This window comes from Phyllobates terribilis, unplaced genomic scaffold, assembly GCF_046119375.1.
Source record: "Phyllobates terribilis strain yellow unplaced genomic scaffold, ASM4611937v1 Scaffold_12__6_contigs__length_324123572, whole genome shotgun sequence".
Lineage (NCBI taxonomy): Eukaryota > Metazoa > Chordata > Amphibia > Anura > Dendrobatidae > Phyllobates > Phyllobates terribilis.
Window position 1 is genome coordinate 286869513 of NW_027362772.1, and position 25400 is coordinate 286894912.

General features: G+C 45.8%; 1 protein-coding gene and 1 long non-coding RNA gene across 4 annotated transcripts in view; one reads left to right on the top strand and one right to left on the bottom strand.

Moving 5' to 3' along the window:
- LOC141171615 (uncharacterized) overlaps window positions 1-17205 on the top strand; it is a 74000-nt gene extending 56795 nt beyond the window's left edge. For all 3 annotated transcript variants that reach the window (XM_073655286.1, XM_073655285.1, XM_073655287.1), the window contains one exon: window positions 16700-17205. In XM_073655286.1, coding sequence (XP_073511387.1) covers window positions 16700-16792 — 93 coding nt within the window. In that variant the 3' untranslated portion in view covers window positions 16793-17205. The remainder of the gene's footprint in view (window positions 1-16699) is intronic.
- A 4792-nt stretch (window positions 17206-21997) lies between these two features.
- Window positions 21998-22983, bottom strand: LOC141171616 (uncharacterized). Its single transcript, XR_012252361.1, has 5 exons — window positions 22930-22983; window positions 22624-22760; window positions 22443-22552; window positions 22264-22366; window positions 21998-22186 (listed from the first exon to the last, which is right to left on the bottom strand). It is a non-coding gene; the product is annotated as an uncharacterized lncRNA (long non-coding RNA).
- Window positions 22984-25400: the final 2417 nt, after the last annotated feature.

Here is a 25400-nt window from a genome sequence, read left to right on the forward strand (position 1 = left end):
AGCAGAAGAGACTTGTTTGGGCTAAAGAACATAAGGAATGGACATTAGACCAGTGGAAATCTGTGCTTTAGTCTGATGAGTCCAAATTTGAGATCTTTGGTTCCAACCACCGTGTCTTTGTGCGACGCAGAAAAGGTGAACGGATGGACTCTACATGCCTGGTTCCCACCGTGAAGCATGGAAGAGGAGATGTGATGGTGTGGGGGTGCTTTGCTGGTGACACTGTTGGGGATTTATTCAAAATTGAAGGCATACTGAACCAGCATGGCTACCACAGCATCTTACAGCGGCATGCTATTCCATCCGGTTTGCGTTTAGTTGGACCATCATTTATTTTTCAACAGGACAATGACCCAAACACACCTCCAGGCTGTGTAAGGGCTATTTGACCAAGTAGGAAAGTGATGGGGTGCTACGCCAGATGACCTGGCCTCCACAGTCACCAGACCTGAACCCAATCGAGATGGTTTGGGGTGAGCTGGACCGCAGAGTGAAGGCAAAAGGGCCAACTACTGCTAAGCATCTCTGGGAACTCCTTCAAGATTGTTGGAAGACCATTTCCGGTGACTACCTCTTGAAGCTCATAAAGAGAATGTCAAGATTATGCAAAGCAGTCATCAAAGCAAAAGGTGGCTACTTTGAAGAACCTAGAATATAAGACATATTTTCAGTTGTTTCACACTTTTTGTTAAGTATATAATACCACATGTGTTAATTCATAGTTTTGGTGCCTGCAGTGTGAATGTACAATTTTTATAGTCATGAAAATACAGAAAAATCTTTAAATGAGAAGGTGTGTCCAAACTTTTGGTCTGTACTGTACATGTGAATGTGTAGAGTGTGTGTGTATATACATGTGAATGTGCAGTGTTTGTGTGTATATATGTGTGTGTGCAGTGTGTGTATATACATGTGTATGTGCAGTGTGTGTGTATATACATGTGAATGTGTAGAGTGTGTGTATACATGTGTATGTGCCGTGTGTGTATATACACACGTGTGTGTGCAGTGTGTGTATATACACGTGTATGTGCAGTGTGTGTGTATATACATGTGAATGTGCAGTGTGTGTATATACATGTGATTGTGCAGTGTGTGACTATACATGTGAATGTGTAGAGTGTGTATATACATGTGTATGTGCCGTGTGTGTATATACACATGTGTATGTGCAGTGTGTGTGTGTATATACATGTGAATGTGCAGTGTGTGTATATACATGTGAATGTGCAGTGTGTGTATATACATGTGTATGTGTAGAGTGTGTGTGTATATACATGTGAATGTGCAGTGCTTGTGTGTATATACATGTGTATGTGCAGTGTGTGTGTATATACATGTGTATGTGCAGTGTGTGTATGTGTGTATATACATGTGTATGTGCAGTGTGTGTGTGTGTATATACATGTGTATGTGCAGTGTGTGTGTGTGTATATACATGTGTAAGTGCAGTGTGTGTATATACATGTGAATGTGTAGAGTGTGTGTATACATGTGTATGTGCAGTGTGTGTGACGCGCCCCTGGGCCTGTGTCGCGCTGCGTTGCGCACGCGGGAGCTTACCCGGAGCCGGATCTCTTGAGGGTTGTAGTCTCGTGGCGGTGACCCGGTCCGTGCCCAGGGAGTCAAACTGAGCGGCGATGTAACAGCGGTAGATGTAGGACGACTACGCCACCCGTTGAATGCAGCTATGGAGCTGCCGCTGCAGGACAGTCCGCTGAGGCCGGTGGATGGATGGTGCAGCGTAGATGGTATAACCCCCAATGGGAGGGGTATGGCCTCAGGGCAGCAGATGTGGATGATGGGGGTAGCAGGAACCACTCAGAGACGGTGCGGTGTAATTCAGGGTCTTTACTGGTAACAACGATAGACCCTCCCGGAGTACTTGCTAGTGAACGGGGCCTGGTCAGTCCTTGAGCAGATGGGATCTCCCCTGGCCAGGCGGAGTTGTAGGCCTCCCAAACTGACTGTACTCTTCTGGCTACCTTGCTAGAAGCGGATATAAGTAGCCCACGTCCCTGAGTGTACCGTGTGGTGCTCACCCGTATGGCCGGTGACTCGGGGCCTTCTAATGGCTTCCGCTCCACGATGGCGGTGCTGGTCCCACGCGTGTGACCGTGCCTTCGGGTTTCTGGGCCTGAGGACCTGAAATCCCCTGCCGGTCGGCTTCTGCTGCTGGGTAAGAGTTAGTCCCCACAGCCTCGGACGCCGGGTCCGGTAAGAAAGCTTCTCAGTCAGGGCGAGCTCTGCAGCTGCCAGCCCCTGACTCGTAGTAGTATTGCTTCTGCTGTTTCTTGTCTCTACTCTCCTTGACTGCTAACCCTGCTTCAGCCCCGGGTTTATATAGGGGAAGTTCTTCCCCTCCCAAGACTGGGCAGGAGGTGTGGCATGCACAGGATCCCTGACCAAAGGACCTCCCACCTGCTCTCAGACATAACATTACATTACTGTGGAAACCAGACCCCTGGGGTTCCACATTCCCCCCTAGTGAAATTTAGTACTCCGGGACTAAACATACTTTTAGAAAAACATAACAAGGTATAAACAATAATAATACAATAAGAAAAACACATAAAGATGGTTACGGCGTGTCCGTAACCGGGTGCAGTCTTTGAAGAAAAGCAAGGTGTCCATTTCACCAAAACAGGGAGACGTAACCAGGTAGGGGTCTGTCCTACCCCGAGTCCTTAACAGTCTCTAGTCCATCCTGGGTTACGCTCCAACTATGTACAAGGATTCCCGGTAAATCCACCAAGGATTCCTAAAAATAACTGGAAACACAAAATTATACACAAGCAACAATACACAGATAAACATAAATAAAACAATTTATACACTTCAAATCCTCCAGCGTGCGGGTAACTGGCCTCTAGTGGCCCTAGTGGACCTACGGAGCTGACTGTCTGGCCCTGAACTACAGGGTGTAGGAGCTGTCAAGGGTAAACTGGGCAGCTGTCTACCGGCTCTTTGTCTCACTAGGGGTACGGCAGGCTCACTATAAGCAGAGGGTTGATCCTCCTGTTCTGCTTGTGTGGAGTCTTCTGCCTCCTGGACCGGCTGTTCTTCCAGTTCTACCTGTTGCTCCGTAGGTGCTTGGGATGCTGGTTGGAGGAAGGTGAGTACGGGTACCACAACTGCACCATTGACTTGAGTCCAAGACCGAGGGAAGTCCCCGAGCACAGTACTAACCATATCTTCCCTTTCCTCTACGGGTCGATGGTCTTCTTGTTCCTCTTCAGGGTTCCTCAGTTGTTCGGGACACTTCTTCAGGTGGTCCCGGGATACAATGGCTGTGGTTTCCCCTCCGTCTTTACTGATGGTACAAACCTTCGGGTTCTCGTGGCTTGAGGGCAGTACGGTGTACGGGTCCTTCTCCCACTGGTCATCCAACTTGTGGAGCCGTCTCTTCCTCTTCAAGACCTGCTCTCCGGGTACCAGGGGAACAGCGGGAGCATACTGGTTGTAAGTTTTCTCTTGTCTTTCCCTAGCCTGACAGAGACTTCGCTCCACGCTCTCCTGTACTCTCCGGTACTGCTGCTGCCTCTCTGTGTCCCAGTCTGTTTCTGGTGAAGTGTCCTCGGGTGTCAGGACTCCCATTTCCAGGTCAACAGGTAACTTACCAGGTCTTGCCCTCATTAGGTAAGCCGGGGTACAGTTGGTGGAACCTACCGGGATGTGGTTGTATAGGTCCACCAGATCGGGCAACTTCTCAGGCCACAGACTGCGTTCTTCCAGGGGCAACGTTTTTAGAAGATCCATTACCACCTGGTTCATTTTCTCACAAAGTCCATTAGTTTGCGGATGGTAGGGTGTCGTCCTTATCTTCCGGCAGCCATACAGATTGCAGAATTCCTGGAAGACCTCCGCTTCAAAGGCAGGTCCCTGGTCCGTCAGCACTTGGTCCGGGTACCCGTGTGGACGGCAAAAGTGCTGCTGGAAGGCTCTAGCTGCTGTTTGAGCCGTTAAGTCCTTGACGGGGACGACAACCAGAAACCGGGAGTAATGATCCACGATGGTTAACGCGTAGACGTAGCCACTTCTGCTTGGGGTCAGTTTTACATGATCCAAGGCTACCAGTTCCAACGGTTGCCGGGTGACGATGGACTGCAGGGGAGTCTTCTGGCTGGCACGGTCCTTCCTTCTCAGGTTGCACGGGCCACAGTCTTTGCACCACTTCTCGATGGTTCCCCTCATGCCTACCCAGTGGAACCGCTCGCGCAGCAGGAACTCCAGCTTCTTCCACCCGAAGTGTCCAGCTCCGTCGTGGTATGCCTCCATTACCATGGCTGCGTCTCTTCGTGGCACCACTACTTGCCAGAGTAATTCATGCGTCCGGGAGTTAACCATTCTGCGGCACAACTTCCCTTTGTAAAGGAACAGTCGACTCTTCTCTGCCCATAGTTGTTTGGCTTCCTCCGGAGCGTCTGGTTCAAGGCGAGCCTCCGGCCGAGTCAGCATCTCCTTCACCAGTCGGACGGCAGGGTCGCTGTCTTGCGTTTCCGCCCAGTTGTAGTGGGGTAAGGGGTTCAACGTAGCAGCCTGCTTACTCCTTACCCGGTGGGAATACTGGATAGTCCCATGACGGTGGAACGCAGGGAGTTCAACTTCTTCCAGTCCCTCCGGATCTTCTCCTCCGTCCGGCAGGTTGGGCATCCTGGACAGGGCGTCCGCGTTGGTATTGGAGCGTCCTGCCCGGTATTTGATTGTGAACTCGTAGTTGGACAGACGGGCCATCCACCTCTGCTCCAGGGCACCGAGTCTTGCCGTGTCCAGGTGTGTCAACGGGTTGTTATCCGTGTACACGGTGAACCGGGAAGAAGCGAGGTAATGCTTAAAGCGCTCGGTGACTGCCCATACTACGGCCAGGAACTCTAACTTAAATGAGCTGTAATTCTCGGGGTTCCTTTCGGTGGGTCGCAGTTTTCGGCTGGCGTAGGCAATTACTCGTTCCTTCCCCTGCTGGATCTGGGACAGTACGGCTCCTAGCCCGATGTTACTGGCGTCGGTGTAGAGGATAAAGGGCTGGCTATAATCCGGGTACGCCAGGATTTCATCCCCCGTGAGGGCCATCTTCAGCTGGCGGAAGGACTCTTCTTCCAACTTCTCCCATCTGAAGGGCGGCTTCTGGTTCTTGGCCTTCCGGGACTGGCCTATCAGGAGGTCCTGCATAGGAGCTGCCTTTTTGGTGAAACCGGGGATGAACCTGCGGTAGTAGCCTACCAACCCGAGGAACTGCCGCACTTCCTTTACACTGGAGGGACTTGGCCATTCCTTAATTGCGGTGATCTTATCAGGGTCGGGAGCCACTCCGTCAGCGCTCACCACGTGTCCCAGGTACTGCACCTTTGGTTTCAGGAGGTGACACTTGGAGGGTTTCACCTTTAGGCCGTAGCTTGCCAGAGCTTCGAACACTTCCGCCAGGTGTTTCAGGTGGTCCTCATAAGTCTTAGAATATACGATGACATCGTCCAGGTACAACAGGACCGTCTCGAAGTTTCTGTGGCCCAGACAGCACTCCATTAATCGTTGGAAGGTTCCTGGTGCGTTGCAGAGTCCGAACGGCATACAGGTAAACTCGCTAAGTCCCATCGGGGTGGTGAATGCGGTCTTCTCCCGGTCCGCCTCTGCTACAGGAACCTGCCAGTACCCACTAGTGAGATCCAAGGTAGAGAAGAAGTTAGCAGATCTTAAAGCAGCCAAAGACTCCTCTATCCTTGGTAAGGGGTACGCATCCTTGTGTGTGATACGGTTGATTTTCCGGTAATCTACACACATCCTCATGGTGTTGTCTTTCTTTTTGACTAAGACTAGTGGAGCTGCCCAGGGGCTACAGCTATCCCTGATCACTCCAGCCTCCTTCATGTCTCTAAGCATCCCCTTGGCGTGTTGGTAGTGTGCAGGGGGTACGGGTCGATACCTCTCTTTTATGGGAGGATGGTCTCCCGTGGGGATGTGGTGTTCTACCCCCTTGACTCGCCCGAAGTCTAACGGGTGTTTACTAAACACTCTCTCGTACTCTTGAACCACCCGATAGACTCCTTGTTTCTGGTGTGCGGGAGTGGAGTCAGTACCCAGATGTAGTTGCTGACACCAGTCCTCCATGTTTTTCTTAGAGCCGTTACCTTCCTCCGGGTGAGATGGAGGCAAGGGTTCCACAGATTGTATAGAATTTTGGTTAATGGTATATAATTTGGCTAGCGTGGCATACCGGGGCAGGTACACTTCCCTCTCCCCGATATTTATTATGCGAACGGGCACCCTCCCATGGCGTACATCAACGACCCCCCGTGCTGTCAAAATGGTGGGCCTACTGTCCGAGTAAACTGGTTCTACCATTGCCTGGTAATCTCTACCTCTCAGACCAATAGCTGCCCGGCACCAAATCATCATTTCACTTTTTGGGGGCATGGCAATAGGAAAAGGGTCACACATTCTTACGCTACCAATCTCACCGCCGGAGAGTTCCACCTGTTGCCGTCGCATCAGTGCCCGGATCTCTTTCTGGAGCACCCGCTGCTCGCCGGAGCTGGCGTTCTTGGCAACCTGCTGTAAAAGGAAAATCACCTCTGCAAGACAATTTTCAATTACATTAGTTCCTAGAGTTATTTTTGGGTGACTCTCGTGTTTGTCAATATCTACAATGATCAGTCCCTGTGCTGCCAGTTCGACTCTGATTTTGATGGTCACCTCTTTAAATCCGATCTGTGGCACGGGCTGGCCATTGCTGGCGATGATACTCAAGTCGTCGTCAGGGTAGCGGGTAATATCCGAGTCATTCCAGTACTGCTTAAAGAGCACGTACGGGATGGTGGTGACCTGTGACCCGGTGTCCAGTAGGGCACTCATGGGAATGCCATCCAGTACCACAGGCAAGACTGGACGTCCTCCCACATATCTGTCGCGCCAGTTCGATGGGCCTGGTGATCTTTTTCCTGGGGGTTGGCCCTCTACCCCAGGTTGTGCCCGTTTAAAGAACAGTACCTTGCCATATGTCCAGGTTGATTGCAGCGGCGGCAGATGGGTCGTCCGTCCTCGCTGTATCGGTCACTGGGTCTTCCTCTGGCCGGTGGGGTCCTCCTTGGTCGACGCCACGGGATGTCCTCCGGTCCGGATGCCAGCTGGATCTTCCCTGGGGTGGAAACCTGTAAAGACTGCACAGTTCGGGTTAGCGCAGCAACGCTCTTAGCTAGCTCTTGGACCTGATGGTGTAGGTCTGGAGCCGGGTCATTGTCCAAAGCCTGCGCATCAGCTCCCACAGGCCCTGCCGACAAGGGCGCCGCCTCCTGGTGGTAAGTGATAGCTGGGCGCCTGTGGGTCACAACGCCACCCGGTGCCGGTTCTCGGAGCACCCGGATGGCTCTGTCCTTGAACTGTGCAAAGCCCAGATGGGGATCCTGTAAGGCCATCGCCCGCAACTGGGTTCGGTGGGCATTACAATATAGTCCCTCTATAAATTGTTCGGTCAACAGCCTGTCCTCGTTTCCCACTCCATCAGGGTCGGTCTGCTTAATGGCCCTCAGGGCCTCTTGTAGGTTTAGTGCATAGTCCCTTATACTCTCATGCGCTCGCTGCTTGCACCCGTAGAATCTAAGCTTAATCTCGGCTGAGGTGCGGGTATCAAAGGTGTCCTTCAGCCGGGTTAGTATCCCTGCGACAGTCTTCCTCCCAGGTGGCCAGGATTTTACTTCCCTTTTGGCTGCCCCGGTTAGTTGGGCCACCAGGATGCTCACTTTTTGCTCTTCTGTGAGGGGGTACACCTGGAAGAGGCTATCCAGCTTTTCTCTAAAGTCATGCAGGGTATGTGACTACCCTGAGTACTGGGGTAGCCAAGCTGCTCCCGGGATATAGGGCATGGTGAAGGGCATAACTGCAGCAGCGGTAGCGCTGGCGGGGGTTGAGGCAGTGAAGCTCTCCTCCGTATCCGACATCTTCCTCCCCCCTAGTGGACCGTGGCCTACCTTGCGATGATCCTGTTCCGTAGGCCGCGGCTCCGCAGTGGATCGTCAGGGTTGAGGACCTTCCGTCGCGCTCCTGTGACGTCGGCGTCTGCTGGGCTCCTTCCAGGACCTTACGCAACGTCCGGACGTGAGGCGGGGCTTCGGTTCTCGCGCGCTTTCGGAGTCCACGCCCCTCTTCTTCTCGTGCGGCGTCCTCAAGATGGCGTCCAATGGCGGGAAAACTCCACGGATGGCGGGAAGAAGGCAGAAGATGGCGCCGGATGGCGGGAAACTTCACCGATGGCGGGAAGAAGGCTGAAGATGGCGCCGGATGGCGGGAATCTTCACCACAGGTAAGTTTGAAAAGTCTCTTTTTCAGGCACGCAGTACCCGGTGGTTGCGGGCACGAAATCCTGCCGACTACGCCAAAGTTGACGCGCCCCTGGGCCTGTGTCGCGCTGCGTTGCGCACGCGGGAGCTTTCCCGGAGCCGGATCTCTTGAGGGTTGTAGTCTCGTGGCGGTGACCCGGTCCGTGCCCAGGGAGTCAAACTGAGCGGCGATGTAACAGCGGTAGATGTAGGACGACTACGCCACCCGTTGAATGCAGCTATGGAGCTGCCGCTGCAGGACAGTCCGCTGAGGCCGGTGGATGGATGGTGCAGCGTAGATGGTATAACCCCCAACGGGAGGGGTATGGCCTCAGGGCAGCAGATGTGGATGATGGGGGTAGCAGGAACCACTCAGAGACGGTGCGGTGTAATTCAGGGTCTTTACTGGTAACAACGATAGACCCTCCCGGAGTACTTGCTAGTGAACGGGGCCTGGTCAGTCCTTGAGCAGATGGGATCTCCCCTGGCCAGGCGGAGTTGTAGGCCTCCCAAACTGACTGTACTCTTCTGGCTACCTTGCTAGAAGCGGATATAAGTAGCCCACGTCCCTGAGTGTACCGTGTGGTGCTCACCCGTATGGCCGGTGACTCGGGGCCTTCTAATGGCTTCCGCTCCACGATGGCGGTGCTGGTCCCACGCGTGTGACCGTGCCTTCGGGTTTCTGGGCCTGAGGACCTGAAATCCCCTGCCGGTCGGCTTCTGCTGCTGGGTAAGAGTTAGTCCCCACAGCCTCGGACGCCGGGTCCGGTAAGAAAGCTTCTCAGTCAGGGCGAGCTCTGCAGCTGCCAGCCCCTGACTCGTAGTAGTATTGCTTCTGCTGTTTCTTGTCTCTACTCTCCTTGACTGCTAACCCTGCTTCAGCCCCGGGTTTATATAGGGGAAGTTCTTCCCCTCCCAAGACTGGGCAGGAGGTGTGGCATGCACAGGATCCCTGACCAAAGGACCTCCCACCTGCTCTCAGACATAACATTACATTACTGTGGAAACCAGACCCCTGGGGCTCCACATGTGTGTATACACACGTGTATGTGCAGTGTGTGTGTATATACACGTGTATGTGCAGTGTGTGTGTATATACACGTGTATGTGCAGTGTGTGTGTATATACATGTGAATGTGCAGTGTGTGTATATACATGTGTATGTGCAGTGTGTATATACATGTGAATGTGTAGAGTGTGTGTATACATGTGTATGTGCAGTGTGTGTGTATACACACGTGTATGTGCAGTGTGTGTGTATATACACGTGTATGTGCAGTGTGTGTGTATATACATGTGAATGTGCAGTGTGTGTATATACATGTGAATGTGCAGTGTGTGTATATATATGTGAATGTGTAGAGTGTGTGTGTATATACATGTGAATGTGCAGTGTGTGTATATACATGTGAATGTGCAGTGTGTGTATATATATGTGAATGTGTAGAGTGTGTGTGTATATACATGTGAATGTGCAGTGTTTGTGTGTATATACATGTGTATGTGCAGTGTGTGTATATACATGCGAATGTGCAGTGTGTGTGTATATGACGCGCCCCCTGGGCCTGTGCTGTGCAGGGGAATACCCGGAGCCGGATCGCTGGGGGTTGTAGTCTCCGTGTGGCGGTGACCCGGTCCGTGCCCAGGGCGGTCAAACCAGTGGCAGTCTATTTGTGTTGTAATAAGTGTCCGACTACACCACCCGTGGATTGCGGTCAGTGGGGACCGCCGCTGCGCTGCAGACCGCAGAGGCTGATGTTATATGCGCAGCCAAGAATGGGATAACTCCCCACGGGAGAAGTATTGCCTCAGGGCAGCTAGAGTAGATGATGGTAGTGATGGTGTGAGCGTCCCAGTACTAATGGTGCTGGTGCGGCGATGAAACACAGAGACGTGTGGTTGCAGTTTCCAATGCTTTACTCATAGTTCTTTACTGGTCCTAGTCGCCTCGGTACTGGCGGTGACTGCCCAAGCCGTGCTGCGTCCACCAGGCAAGGGGCTCGACCAACTCCCAGGCAATTCCAGAGCGTGGCACAGGACTCCCTTCCTTTCCTTTCTCTGGCCGTCCCCACCAGTTACCCACCTTTGTCCAGCTTCCTCGGGCCTTCTGTCGGCGAATCCTCTCTCCGGTTTCCCTGACCCTATGTGGTATGCTTTCCTGGTGGATGTAGTGAGGGGTCGCACCAAGATGTGGTCACAACCTCCGGTTTTGGCTGAGGATTAGTCGCCTCCACCAATTTGGGTTCCGGTACCCTGCTCTGCCAACCCTTCACCCGTTATCTCGTGGGTTCTTAGGGTTCCTTCTTCACTCGTGTCTCTGGGCCTTTCTCTGTGTTCCTTTCTTCCTTTCTTACTGTCCTTTCTGTTCATTCTCCTTTCTCTCTCTCTCAGGCTCCAGCCTCCTGACAAGGCCTGCCTGCAGAGCAGAGCCCATGCAGGGGCTCTGCTTCTTATCTTCTCCTCTCACTCTTAGCTTCTTCTCTGCACTGCACTGACTGCTGTCCTAAGATGGTGCCCACCTTATATACCTCCTTCTAACACTCGAGCCCAGGTGACTAGCAACCAATGGGCTCCTACCTATGCCCAGAGACCCACCCCTATCTGCTCCTACACCACTGGGTTTTCCTCCCCCTCCCCACTCCAGCCAGGAACAGATGCTGTCGTGCCTGCACTTCTGTCTAGTGGGAGCACCGTTGAGCTGTCCCCCGGAAATGGGGTGTGTGTGATGCATGCAGCCTACCGAGCCCTGGTCCACACACCATCCATACCCGGGAGTGGAATATCACACCTCTGGTTTGAGGTGCAATACCCCTGTAGCAGCCGAGCCCTCGGGGTGCTACATATATACATGTGAATGTGCAGTGTGTGTATATACATGTGTATGTGCAGTGTGTGTGTATATACATGTGAATGTGTAGAGTGTGTGTATACATGTGTATGTGCCGTGTGTGTATATACACACGTGTATGTGCAGTGTGTGTGTATATACACGTGTATGTGCAGTGTATGTGTATATACATGTGAATGTGCAGTGTGTGTATATACATGTGTATGTGCAGTGTGTGTGTGTATATACATTTGTATGTGTAGAGTGTGTGTGTATATACATGTGAATGTGCAGTGTGTGTGTATATACATGTGAATGTGCAGTGTTTGTGTATATACATGTGAATGTGCAGTGTTTGTGTGTATATACATGTGTATGTGCAGTGTTTGTGTGTATACATGTGTATGTGCAGTGTGTGTATACATGTGTATGTACAGTGTGTATATACATGTGTATGTGCAGTGTGTGTGTATACATGTGTATATACATGTGTATGTGCAGTGTGTGTGTACATGTGTATGCGCAGTGTGTGTGTACATGTGTATGCGCAGTGTGTGTGTACATGTGTATGCGCAGTGTGTGTGTACATGTGTATGCGCAGTGTGTGTGTACATGTGTATGTGCAGTGTGTGTGTATGTACATGTGAATGTGTAGAGTGTGTGTATACATGTGTATGTGCAGTGTGTGTGTATATACATGTGAATGTGTAGAGTGTGTACATACATGTGAATGTGTAGAGTGTGTGTATACACGAGTATGTGCAGTGTGTGTATACATGTGTATGTGTAGAGTGTGTATATACATGTGAATGTGTAGAGTGTGTGTGTACATGTGTATGTGCAGTGTGTGTGTATATACATGTGAATGTGTAGAGTGTGTATACATGTGTATGTGCAGTGTGTATGTACATGTGTATGTGCAGTGTGTGTATGTGCAGTGTGTATGTATATACATGTGTATGTGCAGAGTGTGTGTATATACATGTGTATGTGCAGTGTGTATGTACATGTGTATGTGCAGTGTGTGTATGTGCAGTGTGTATGTATATACATGTGTATGTGCAGAGTGTGTGTATATACATGTGATTGTGCAGTGTGTATATACATGTGAATGTGCAGTGTGTGTATATACATGTGTATGTGCAGTGTGTGTGTATATACATGTGTATGTGCAGTGTGTATGTATATACATGTGTATGTGCAGAGTGTGTGTATATATACATGAGAATATGCAGTGTGTGTATATACATGTGTATGTGCAGTGTTTGTGTGTATACATGTGTATGTGCAGTGTTTGTGTGTATACATGTGTATGTGCAGTGTGTGTGTATATACATGTGAATGTGTAGAGTGTGTGTATACATGTGTATGTGCAGTGTGTGTGTGTATACATGTGAATGTGCAGTGTTTGTGTGTATACATGTGTATGTGCAGTGTGTGTGTATACATGTGAATGTGCAGTGTTTGTGTGTATACATGTGAATTGTGTGTATATACATGTCTATGTGCAGTGTTTGTGTGTATACATGTGAATGTGCAGTGTGTGTATATACATGTGTATGTGCAGTGTTTGTGTGTATACATGTGTATGTGCAGTGTGTATATACATGTGTATGTGCAGTGTTTGTGTGTATACATGTGTATGTACAGTGTGTATATACATGTGTATGTGCAGTGTGTGTGTATATACATCTGAATGTGCAGTGTGTGTGTATATACATATGTATGTGCAGTGTGTGTATATATATGTGTATGTGCAGTGTGTATATACATATGTATGTGCAGTGTGTGTATATACATGTATATGTGCAGTGTGTGTGTATATACATGTGTATGTGCAGTGTGTATATACATGTGTATGTGCAGTGTGTGTGTATATACATGTGAATGTGCAGTGTGTGTGTATATACATGTATGTGCAGTATGTATATACATATGTATGTGCAGTGTGTGTATATACATGTGAATGTGCAGTGTGTGTGTATATACATATGTATGTGCAGTGTGTGTATATACATGTGTATGTGCAGTGTGTATATACATATGTATGTGCAGTGTGTGTATATACATGTGTATGTGCAGTGTGTGTGTATATACATGTGTATGTGCAGTGTGTATATACATGTGTATGTGCAGTGTGTGTATATACATGTGTATGTGCAGTGTGTGTATACATGTGTATGTGCAGTGTGTGTATACATGTGTATGTGCAGTGTGTGTATACATGTGTATGTGCAGTGTGTATATACATGTGTATGTGCAGTGTGTGTATATACATGTGAATGTGCAGTGTGTGTATACATGTGTATGTGCAGTGTGTGTGTATACATGTGTATGTGCAGTGTGTGTGTATACATGTGTATGTGCAGTGTGTGTGTATACATGTGTATGTGCAGTGTTTGTGTGTATACATGTGAATGTGCAGTGTGTGTATATACATGTGTATGTGCAGTGTTTGTGTATATACATGTGTATGTGCAGTGTGTATATACATGTGTATGTGCAGTGTTTGTGTGTATACATGTGTATGTGCAGTGTGTATATACATGTGTATGTGCAGTGTGTGTATATACATGTGTATGTGCAGTGTGTGTGTATATACATGTGAATGTGCAGTGTGTGTGTATATACATATGTATGTGCAGTGTGTGTATATACATGTGTATGTGCAGTGTGTATATACATATGTATGTGCAGTGTGTGTATATACATGTGTATGTGCAGTGTGTGTGTATATACATATGTATGTGCAGTGTGTGTATATACATATGTATGTGCAGTGTGTGTATATACATGTGTATGTGCAGTGTGTATATACATATGTATGTGCAGTGTGTGTATATACATGTGTATGTGCAGTGTGTATATACATGTGTATGTGCAGTGTGTGTATATACATGTGTATGTGCAGTGTGTGTATATACGTGTATGTGCAGTGTGTGTATACATGTGTATGTGCAGTGTGTATATACATGTGTATGTGCAGTGTGTGTATATACATGTGTATGTGCAGTGTGTGTATACATGTGTATGTGCAGTGTGTATATACATGTGTATGTGCAGTGTGTGTATATGCATGTGTATGTGCAGTGTGTGTATACATGTGTATGTGCAGTGTGTGTATACATGTGTATGTGCAGTGTGTGTATATACATGTGTATGTGCAGTGTGTGTATACATGTGTATGTGCAGTGTGTGTATACATGTGTATGTGCAGTGTGTGTATATACATGTGTATGTGCAGTGTGTGTATATACATGTGTATGTGCAGTGTGTGTATATACATGTGTATGTGCAGTGTGTGTATACATGTGTATGTGCAGTGTGTGTATACATGTGTATGTGCAGTGTGTGTATACATGTGTATGTGTAGTGTGTGTATACATGTGTATGTGCAGTGTGTATATACATGTGTATGTGCAGTGTGTATATACATGTGTATGTGCAGTGTGTGTATATACATGTGTATGTGCAGTGTGTGTATACATGTGTATGTGCAGTGTGTATATACATGTGTATGTGCAGTGTGTGTATATACATGTGAATGTGTATGTGCAGTTTGTGTGTATACATGTGTATGTGCAGTGTGTGTGTATACATGTGAATGTGCAGTGTTTGTGTGTATACATGTGAATTGTTTGTATATACATGTGTATGTGCAGTGTTTGTGTGTATACATGTGTATGTGCAGTGTGTGTATATACATGTGTATGTGCAGTGTGTGTGTATATACATGTGAATGTGCAGTGTGTGTGTATATACATATGTATGTGCAGTGTGTGTATATACATGTGTATGTGCAGTGTGTATATACATATGTATGTGCAGTGTGTGTATATACATGTGTATGTGCAGTGTGTGTGTATATACATGTGTATGTGCAGTGTGTATATACATGTGTATGTGCAGTGTGTGTGTATATACATGTGAATGTGCAGTGTGTGTGTATATACATATGTATGTGCAGTGTGTGTATATACATGTGTATGTGCAGTGTGTATATACATATGTATGTGCAGTGTGTGTATATACATGTGTATGTGCAGTGTGTGTGTATATACATGTGTATGTGCAGTGTGTGTGTATATACATGTGTATGTGCAGTGTGTATATACATGTGTATGTGCAGTGTGTGTATATACATGTGTATGTGCAGTGTGTGTATATACATGTGTATGTGCAGTGTGTGTATACATGTGTATGTGCAGTGTGTGTATACATGTGTATGTGCAGTGTGTATATACATGTGTATGTGCAGTGTGTGTATACATGTGTATGTGCAGTGTGTGTATACATGTGTATGTGCAGTGTGTGTATATACATGTGAATGTGTAGTGTGTGTGTATACATGTGTATGTGCAGTGTGTGTATACATGTGTATGTGCAGTGTGTATATACATGTGTATGTGCAGTGTGTGTATATACATGTGTATGTGCAGTGTGTGTATATACATGTGAATGTGTAGTGTGTGTATACATGTGAATGTGTAGTGTGTGTGTATACATGTGTATGTGCAGTGTGTGTATACATGTGTATGTGCAGTGTGTGTATACATGTGTATGTGCAGTGTGTGTATATACATGTGAATGTGTAGTGTGTGTGTATACATGTGTATGTGCAGTGTGTGTATACATGTGTATGTGCAGTGTGTATATACATGTGTATGTGCAGTGTGTGTATATACATGTGTATGTGCAGTGTGTGTATATACATGTGAATGTGTAGTGTGTGTATACATGTGTATGTGTAGTGTGTGTATACATGTGAATGTGCAGTGTGTGTGTATATACATGTGTATGTGCAGTGTGTGTATATACATGTGTATGTGCAGTGTGTGTATACATGTGTATGTGCAGTGTGTGTGTATACATGTATGTGTAGTGTGTGTATATACATGTGTATGTGCAGTGTGTGTATATACATGTGTATGTGCAGTGTGTGTATATACATGTGTATGTGCAGTGTGTGCATACATGTGTATGTGCAGTGTGTGTATACATGTGTATGTGTAGTGTGTATATACATGTGTATGTGCAGTGTGTGTATATACATGTGAATGTGTAGAGTGTGTGTATATATATATATACTGTATGTGTGTGATGTCATGATTATATTTGAATGTTGATTTTTTTGTTCCAAGAATATATGTGGATTGTTGTTCATGGAAAAAAAATAAGCCATCTCCTGAAAATAATCCCTAACCCGTCTTTCGGAGCAAAGAAATTATATAAGACCCTGTCTTGTTTTTGGGGAAACACGGTAGTTTGTTGTCCCTTCTTCCCTTTCAATACTAATCAGAAAAGCAGAGGAATAAACACATTGGATGACAATCACTAATCCCAGAGCAAACTGCAAATCCTAGGCGCGTTCTGGGCGAAAACCAGCCTCAAATTTCTGCTGCGGAAAATGCACATTAGTGTCAGACTGAGCTGATAATGTTACAATATCCTGACCGTGGCTGGAAAATCCTTGTATCTGGTGTTTGCTTTCACACCCACACTCTTGGACGCCTCCCAAATTCTATTTCCCTCATTCTGTGTGCCATTTGTCATGTATTTTTTTTAGGCTCTAGAAGTTATTCTATCGGAATTACATATGATACTGGTGGAGGATATGGAAGACATCTACGAATACGAAAGAGAGGTAGAACTTGGGTGACATTGCCCATTGTCTCCGGGTCTTATCAAATGCCCAAAGCAAAAAAGAACTTCATTGCAATTCACCCAAGTGTATATATGTGGTCTCCCGCCTGTGCCTGTCCAGCTGCTCAGCCATCAGGGCATGCTGGGAGTTGTAGTTTCCTAACAGCTGGAGAACCGTTGCTTGCTGACACTGCCCCAAGAAATGATCGTCTTATCTGGTGAAAAGTGTAAGAAATAAATAATGAATGTAACAAATAGTGAACAGAATAAATAATGAATGTAACAAATAGTGAACGGAATAAATATTGAATGTAACAAATAGTGAACAGAATAAACAAATATTGAATGTAACAAATAGTGAACGGATTAAATAAATATTGAATGTAACAAATAGTGAACGGAATAAATAAATATTGAATGTAACAAACAGGAAAACAATTGTTTCTGGTCTGCATTTCTTTGTTGCATTTCTTTTATCATGTAATTTCTTTTATCCAGACTCATTACTTGGTGTGAATGCTATAGAGAAACTGACTGTGGATTCATGCAGCCTGAGCGTCGGTCAGAATGAATGAAGACCCCGGCTCCATTATTGCAGCCTATTATGCTGTGTTTCAGAAAAAACATATTTAACCCTTTAAGGCCCCAGAGGTTTTTCATTTTTGCACTTTGGGTTTTTTTTTTCATTTCTCCTTTTTTCCAAGAGCAATATTTTTTATTATTTTTTGCATCAACGATTGCAGCATCTAATTTGTTAAACTGCAGCGAATGGAGCTCGGTCCGCCAGCTGATGTTACAGGCCGATCTCAGCTATGTAACACCGCCAGCATGAAGAAGGATGGGCTCCTGAACCCCCTCCATACACCCCATGAAAAAGTAAGCCATAAATGGGTTAAAAGATGACTGGGGACAAAGCAACTTGGATGCCTAATCCAAGAGGTTTTCTCCTACCTTTCTCCCCTAGACTGATGGGTTTCATTCTTTATGTGTGTATAGAGGTGGGGAGAAGCCGCTGGGGACCTGCCTCTTGGACGAGTCATCCCCAGACGGCTTTTAAAAGGTCCCCGGTTTCCTGCTTCTCACCCCCACAGGAGCATCTGTCACCATATAGGCCATGTTACCCATTTTTCTTGTTACAGGTAACTCATCAGGTAGAAAAATCTTTTTTTTTCTTGGAGATCGTGGCACTTCTTTGATGAGAAGGACATTGGCTTTTGGCTTCTCAGATCTCTTTTTCCTCAGACGTAAACTGTATTTTCCTTTTTACTTACCAACAATCCTACTTCTTATATTTTCCACGGAGAGGACACTTACACCGAGGTTCACCGATCCATCCAGTCTTACTTAGCAGCAATTAAGTCATTATTAATGGCAGATGTCTCATTAAGATTTGCAGCAGTGAACTAAAATGTAAAGAAGGAGCAAATTGCTCACCTGTCCGGGTGCACGACAAAATTCTCCAGTAATAGCAACAATCCAAACGATAGCCGGCACTCACAGCTTCTTAAAATAATTTCTTTATTGATCCAGTAGTGTAAAAAGCAGAAAAATGGTTGAACACAACAGTACAAAAATTTAAAAGGCAGAATAGAAATATCCACTGCGCTCCCAGGCAACATTCTTCACACCAGCATGGTCCTTTGTCAAGCCTGACTAAACACAGGACAAAGGACAATGCAGGTCTGAAATATGTTGCCTGGGAGCGCAGCGGATATTCCTTTTCTGCCATTTTAATTTTTGTGCTGTTGTGTTCAATCATTTTTGTGCCTTTTATACTACTGGATCAATAAAGCAATTCTATTAAGAAGATGTGAGTGAACTGTAATGGGCTGGTGGACTGGAGCACGGCTGCGCTGGTGGACAGGGGCAGGGCTGCACAGGTGCACTCGAGCACAGCTGTGCTGGTGGACAGGAGCACGGCTCCGCAGGTGGACAGGAGCACAGCTGCGCAGGTGTACAGGAGCAGGGCTGCGCAGGTGGACAGGAGCCCGGCTGCATGGGTGGACTGGAGCACGGCTGCATGGCTGGACTGGAGCACGGCGTCGTTAGTGGACTGGAGCACAGCTGCACAGGTGGACAGGATCAAGCTGCCCAGTTAAGGCCCATGGAGCCTGTGGGCATTATATATTAATTTATTTATATATAATTTATAAAATTTGTGTCATAATTCCACCCCTCAGTGTGTCTGGGATGCAGTTACTGACAGCTCGGTCGTCCAATCTGGTGCAGGGGCATGCTGAGCTGTTGATGTTTTGATTGACAGCTCGGCCGTCCAATCTGAGTCTGGGAGGTGCTGGGCTGCCTTCAGGTATTCCCTGTCCCAGGTGATTGACCAGCTACTTAGCTGGGCTGTCAATCCTAGATCTCTGCCAGACATAGATTCAGCTCTGTGTGGTTTGCCTCTCTCGGCCTTGTGCTTTGCTTATGGATCTTTTTGCTGCCTGACCTTGGACCTTGTTCTGACCATCCATTTGCATAGCCCCTTTGCTCTGATCCGCTATTCTCCTGGTATCCTGACCTTGGATGGTAACCTTTGTCTCTTCCCTCTGTTTATGACTTACCCTCCTGGCCCTTGACCTCGAACTCCTTGACTGCCCTGACTTACGTCTTGTCCATGAGAAGCGACTCAGCGTCACAATGTGCTTACATTATACGGAGCTAATTAATAGAGATGAGCAAATATTTGCAGTACCCTAATCCAATGACCATGTCAGTAGCCCATGGCCGCCAGATGAGAACCCTACCTGCTGACATCCCCGGTGTCTCTTCTGATTTGGAGACCTGACGCAACGTTATTGTTGCAGCACAACAAATGCACAACTTTGCCGAGATCTTGCTAATCAAAAGAGGTGCCAGGGATTCCAGCAGGTGGGGGTTCGACGGGCTACTGATGTGGCCGCCGGACCAGGGTCCTGCGAATGGATTTGCTCATCTCTATTATTTTGCACCATTAGCTTATGTAATGTCCAGGTCTGTAAATATAGCACTAATATTATCAAGAATGAGACTTTCAAGACTGCATTTTGCTTTTCAAGGAATTGCTGAATTACGAGTCTGTAAACAATAAACTCGTCTTTTATTTGAATATTGGACTTTATCTAAAATCCATCTTCAGTGTAAATCATCTCCGATGAGATGCTCAATGCCGTGTGTAAAACGCTCCCCTGCATTCCAGGAATTTATCATTGCCTCCTGGCGTTACTAAACAATTTTTTTTTATCGATCGTTCTGTTATTTTGGCAAGTAAAAATAAAAGCTAAAAAAAAGTAAAATCTAAAAAGTGCAGAAACAGCAAATGATGCAAAACATGAGCGGTAATTCTACTGGGTCGTCCAGAAAGTGCGCAGTTCTTGCAGTTTAATTGCAGATTCTGCATTTATTATTCATATTTCATTATATTGTAGATAATATTAAAATGTCCTACATAGGGAAGAGAGAAAACGAGGGAAATCTTTGCTAAAGTTAAAAAGAAAACTTAAAAAAAAAACTACTCACAATTATTGCCTACAGATAAAAGAAGAGAAAATAGCCACGGAAAGAAAGATTACTTCAATCGGGTAATGAACTAGAAAATTCTTAAAAGGGGTTGTCTCGACTTCTTAAGGGGGCAAAATTGCAAAATTTTTGTAAAAATAAAAAAAGCAGTTTTGAAAGTTAGTTTTTATTAAAAAAAAAATAAAAATTCTCCCCTTCTCAAGAATGGAGAGTCTGCAGTTTTTTTATAGGTAGCTAATATCTTAGACAAATAGATTGCTTTTTTCAATACAGCTTGTAAGCGCTGCTCTGAAGCTGGCCAGATCTCTGGATCTGGTAAGGTTCAATGACCCTGCGCTCCTCCGATGCGCTGGATCTGGTAAGGTTCAATGACCCTGCGCTCCTCCTCCGTCTATATGCAATAATGACCCCTGTGTCACCTCTACCGTCGTCACCACCAGGACATGATGAACACAGGAGCCGGTATCCCTACATCCCATTGTGATTGTATGGACAAGTGATCGCTGCAGAATCCTGGAGAGAAAGGGAGTCAGAGCAGCATTACCGGATGAGCGCCAGTGAATGGTGATACATATTTAGCATTTTTCTTAGATGCTTTTTTTATTTATGGAGTACAGACCTGAATCTGGAGTAATGGAGGCAGTAACTCTAAGGACAGGTGCAGACGACCATATCTTCGGTCTGAGTGCGATCCGGCAAAACATCTGATCAACATTATTCTATGGGGCTGTGCACAAGTCCGATTCTTTTCTTCGAACTTAGTCTGTCCAAGGAAAAATGAAAATTGCAGCATTCACAATTTGCATTCGTAAATCAGATCTTACTCGTCCATGCAAGTCAATGGGTTCGTCAAAAAAAAATCAGACTGCACTCGGATGACATCCGAGTGTGATCCAATTTTCACAGACTGACAGAATGGAGAGAGTGCAGGAGGGCTGAGTGCAGGAGCTTTCACGCTGACAGCATAGCGATTTTGTATCAGGTAAATACAACTTAGGCTCTATTGATGTTTTTTATATTTAAGTAAGTCTCTTAACCCTGAGATACTAGTGCTGATAGGTCTTAATAAATACTGTGGGTATATCCTTCAGGTCTGGAGATATGTAGCTTGACCTTTATATATATGGTTTCATGCACCTGTGAGCCTAAATGAGGTGACTCCCCATTGAGGCTCTGTGGTTACAAAATGGAGATCTTGGGGAGTATTTTCCTTTTTTTTGAGGCCAAAGGGTAACATGCAATAAAAAGTTTGGGATAAAAGTATATTTGTAATTGCACTAGCACCTTTTAAGTACGAAATCTAACCTCCTAGACTTAATTTATGGCCTTAGAACCTAAAATAGTACTTTTTTGTATTTGGAGGGTTGGCAATAAAACAGCATTTCAACATTATTCAGGGCACTGTATATTATTAGCTTAAACTAAGGGGCAATGTGCAAATGAAAATTTTGATAAATATACATTTTTTTTTTTTTTTAAATAAAGTAAATTCGCGCTTCCCTTTAGACCAAAATGTGATGGGGTACTACGTTAACTTGTAGCAAATTAGGTGGATAAGGTGATATGCAGGTATAGATACGAAGATAAATGGATAAATAGATAAATATATATAAATAGATGACTAAAGATATAAAAAGGTATATATAAAAAAATATATATAAAAAATAGACCAGCTGTGATTAAATTAGTATAAAAACCCAAAAGGGAGTAAATGGACACTGTCAAGTCTCAATGAAAATAATTTTATTAAGTATCTTATAAAAGAAGCGGGGGGTAAATTGATAAAATCAAGAGGGGTCTTGGGCACAGTTAAAATAAGGTTAAAATTAAATTTAAACAATGGGAGGACTCCAAAGAAAAATCCTGGTGGAGTCCGCTGTATGGATTAGTCAGGGTGCATCAGGTAGGGGTTCTTCTGCAAAAGTAGAGAAGGAGAGGAATGAGTGTCTATGTGGGATACTAATGGTGTGAACTAGGACTAGTAATAGTTACCTGTTGGTAGAGTGGAGTGGAGTGGATTCTCAGGTGGCGAAGGCGTCCCTGGAGTCACAGTGGAATCCGCTGTTTGAATGGCTTTAGCAAAAAGGTGGTTGTTCTGTGGGGAATAGAGGGAGGGGTGAGTGAATACTATAATGGAAGTGGTGGTAGGAGTAAAGAATGACAGCAGTTACCTGATTTCAGATATGATCTGGAATGGGCTCCTAGGTGGCGGGTGGTACACATTTACAGCAGCAGGAGGCTGATGGAGACCAGTGGATGTGTGTAGAAACTGTATGAAGTCCTAAATGAAAGGGTTAATGGTATAGTGGATGGTCAGAGCAGGTCGATGGAGAAGAAATAGCTAGAAGGTACCTGAGTCCAGGAGCAGTATCTATGGGTCCCAAGGTGTGGTAATTCCAGTTAGCCAAGGGGTGATGAAAGAGGTCTGTGCATCTGCAGGTGTGAGTAGGTCTGTACTGTCAATAGGTAGAGACTAATCGATAAACCTACTGGAGGAAAGAGGGCATAAAATTAGAAGGTGCAGTAGAGGTTTAATAGAGGTGAGTTCCTTCTGAATACATACAGCTCTGCACAGCGTGGCTGGAAAGTGTATGGAGCTGTAACTGATGCTTTCTAATAGCTGGTCACTGCTGATACATGGGGAGGTGTAGAGCTTACCTCCGTTCTAAAGTCCGATGATCCGTGTGGTAGAGAGGGCTCTCTTACCTTCTTGTACAGTACAGACCAAAAGTTTGGACACACCTTCTCATTTAAAGATTTTTCTGTATTTTCATGGCTTTGAAAATTGTACATTCACACTAAAGGCATCAAAACTATGAATTAACACATGTGGAATTATATACATAACAAAAAAATGTGAAACAACTGAAAATATGTCTTATATTCTAGGTTCTTCAAAGTAGCCACCTTTTGCTTTGATGACTGCTTTGCACACTCTTGGCATTCTCTTGATGAGTTTCAAGAGGTAATCACCGGAAATGGTTTTCACTTCACAGGTGTGCCCTGTCAGGATTAATAACTGGGATTTCTTGCCTTATAAATGGGGTTGGGACCATCACAACTTGGTTGTGCAGAAATCAGGTGGATACACAACTGATAGTCCTACTGAATAGACTGTTAGAATTTGTATTATGGCAAGAAAAAAGCAGCTAAGTAAAGAAAAACGAGTGGCCATCATTACTTTAAGAAATGAAGGTCAGTCAGTCCGAAAAATTGGGCAAACTTTGAAAGTGTCCCCAAGTGCAGCTGCAAAAACTATCAAGCGCTACAAAGAAACTGGCTCACATGAGGACCGCCCCAGGAAAGGAAGACCAAGAGTCACCTCTGCTTCTGAGGATAAGTTTATCCGAGTCACCAGCCTCAGAAATCGCAGGTTAACAGCAGCTCAGATTAGAGACCAGGTCAATGCCACACAGAGTTCTAGCAGCAGACACATCTCTACAACAACTGTTAAGAGGAGACTTTGTGCAGCAGGCCTTCATGGTAAAATAGCTGCTAGGAAACCACTGCTAAGGACAGACAACAAGCAGATGAGACTTGTTTGGGCTAAAGAACACAAGGAATGGACATTAGACCAGTGGAAATCTGTGCTTTGGTCTGATGAGTCCAAATTTGAGATCTTTGGTTCCAACCACCGTGTCTTTGTGCGACGCAGAAAAGGTGAAGGGATGGACTCTACATGCCTGGTTCCCACCGTGAAGCATGGAGGAGGAAGTGTGATGGTATGGGGGTGCTTTGCTGGTGACACTGTTGGGGATTTATTCAAAATTGAAGGCATACTGAACCAGCATGGCTACCACAGCATCTTGCAGCGGCATGCTATTCTATCCGGTTTGCGTTTAGTTGGACCATCATTTATTTTTCAACAGGACAATGACCCCAAACACACCTCCAGGCTGTGCAAGGGCTATTTGACCAAGAAGGAGAGTGATGGGGTGCTACGCCAGATGACCTGGCCTCCACAATCACCAGACCTGAACCCAATCGAGATGGTTTGGGATGAGCTGGACCGCAGAGTGAAGGCAAAAGGGCCAAAAAGTGCTAAGCATCTCTGGGAACTCCTTCAGGATTGTTGGAAGACCATTTCCGGTGACTACCTCTTGAAGCTCATCAAGAGAATGCCAAGAGTGTGCAAAGCAGTCATCAAAGCAAAAGGTGGCTACTTTGAAGAACCCAGAATACAAGACATATTTTCAGTTGTTTGACACTTTTTTGTTAACTATATAATTCCACATTTGTTAATTCATAGTTTTGATGCCTTCAGTGTGAATGTACAATTTTCAAAGTCATGAAAATACAGAAAAATCTTTAAATGAGAAGGTGTGTCCAAACTTTTGGTCTGTACTGTATATCTACCGTATATGCAGGAGGTATCCTTAGGCTGGAGAGTGCAGAAGTGCGGGAGGGCGCGCTGAGGCAGGGGAGTGGAGTCCCGGCCGGTGACTCTGACTCTGCAATACCTGTAGTAGCGGTGCAGGGCCTTACAGGACCTGGCGTGACGTCACGGTCACGTGTGAGGCACGTGATTAGGCTTGTACGGTGTGGCAGAAGGACCAGTTCCTACGCGTTTCGAAAGGCTACGGCTTTCTTCATCAGGGATGGTCCTTTTCTGCCAATGGTCCCTTTTGTAGTTGCAGACTTTGAAGTTTGATTGTTTGATTAGTCCATATTGATTAGATAGAGCGCGAGGTTATCCTTCATAGGTCATTAAAGGCAAAGAGTTCTATTTCGGTGTTGAGTCCCTTTGGTTTCAGGGTATCCATTTCAAAAATCCAGAAACTTTCTCTTCTGGACATCTTTTTTATAAAGTTGCCCCTTCTCCAACTTTTTGGTACAGTTTGTATTCCTGTTATCTTGGTGCCTGTAATTTTTCCCCCATGTTTTTCTGCATAATGTGCAGAAAGGGGGTGTCCGGGAAATTGGTTCTTGATGTTTCTTAAATGTTCATTAATGCGTTTGGACATAGGGCGTATAGTGCGCCCTATGTATAACTTTTCACATGGGCATTTCAGGCAATAAATGACACCCGATGTGGAACATGTAAGAAAGTCTTTGATGGGGTATTCTTTTTGTGGTGTTGTAATTGTGCATTGTTTTGATGTTAATGCCTGTTTGCAGGCTTTACACTT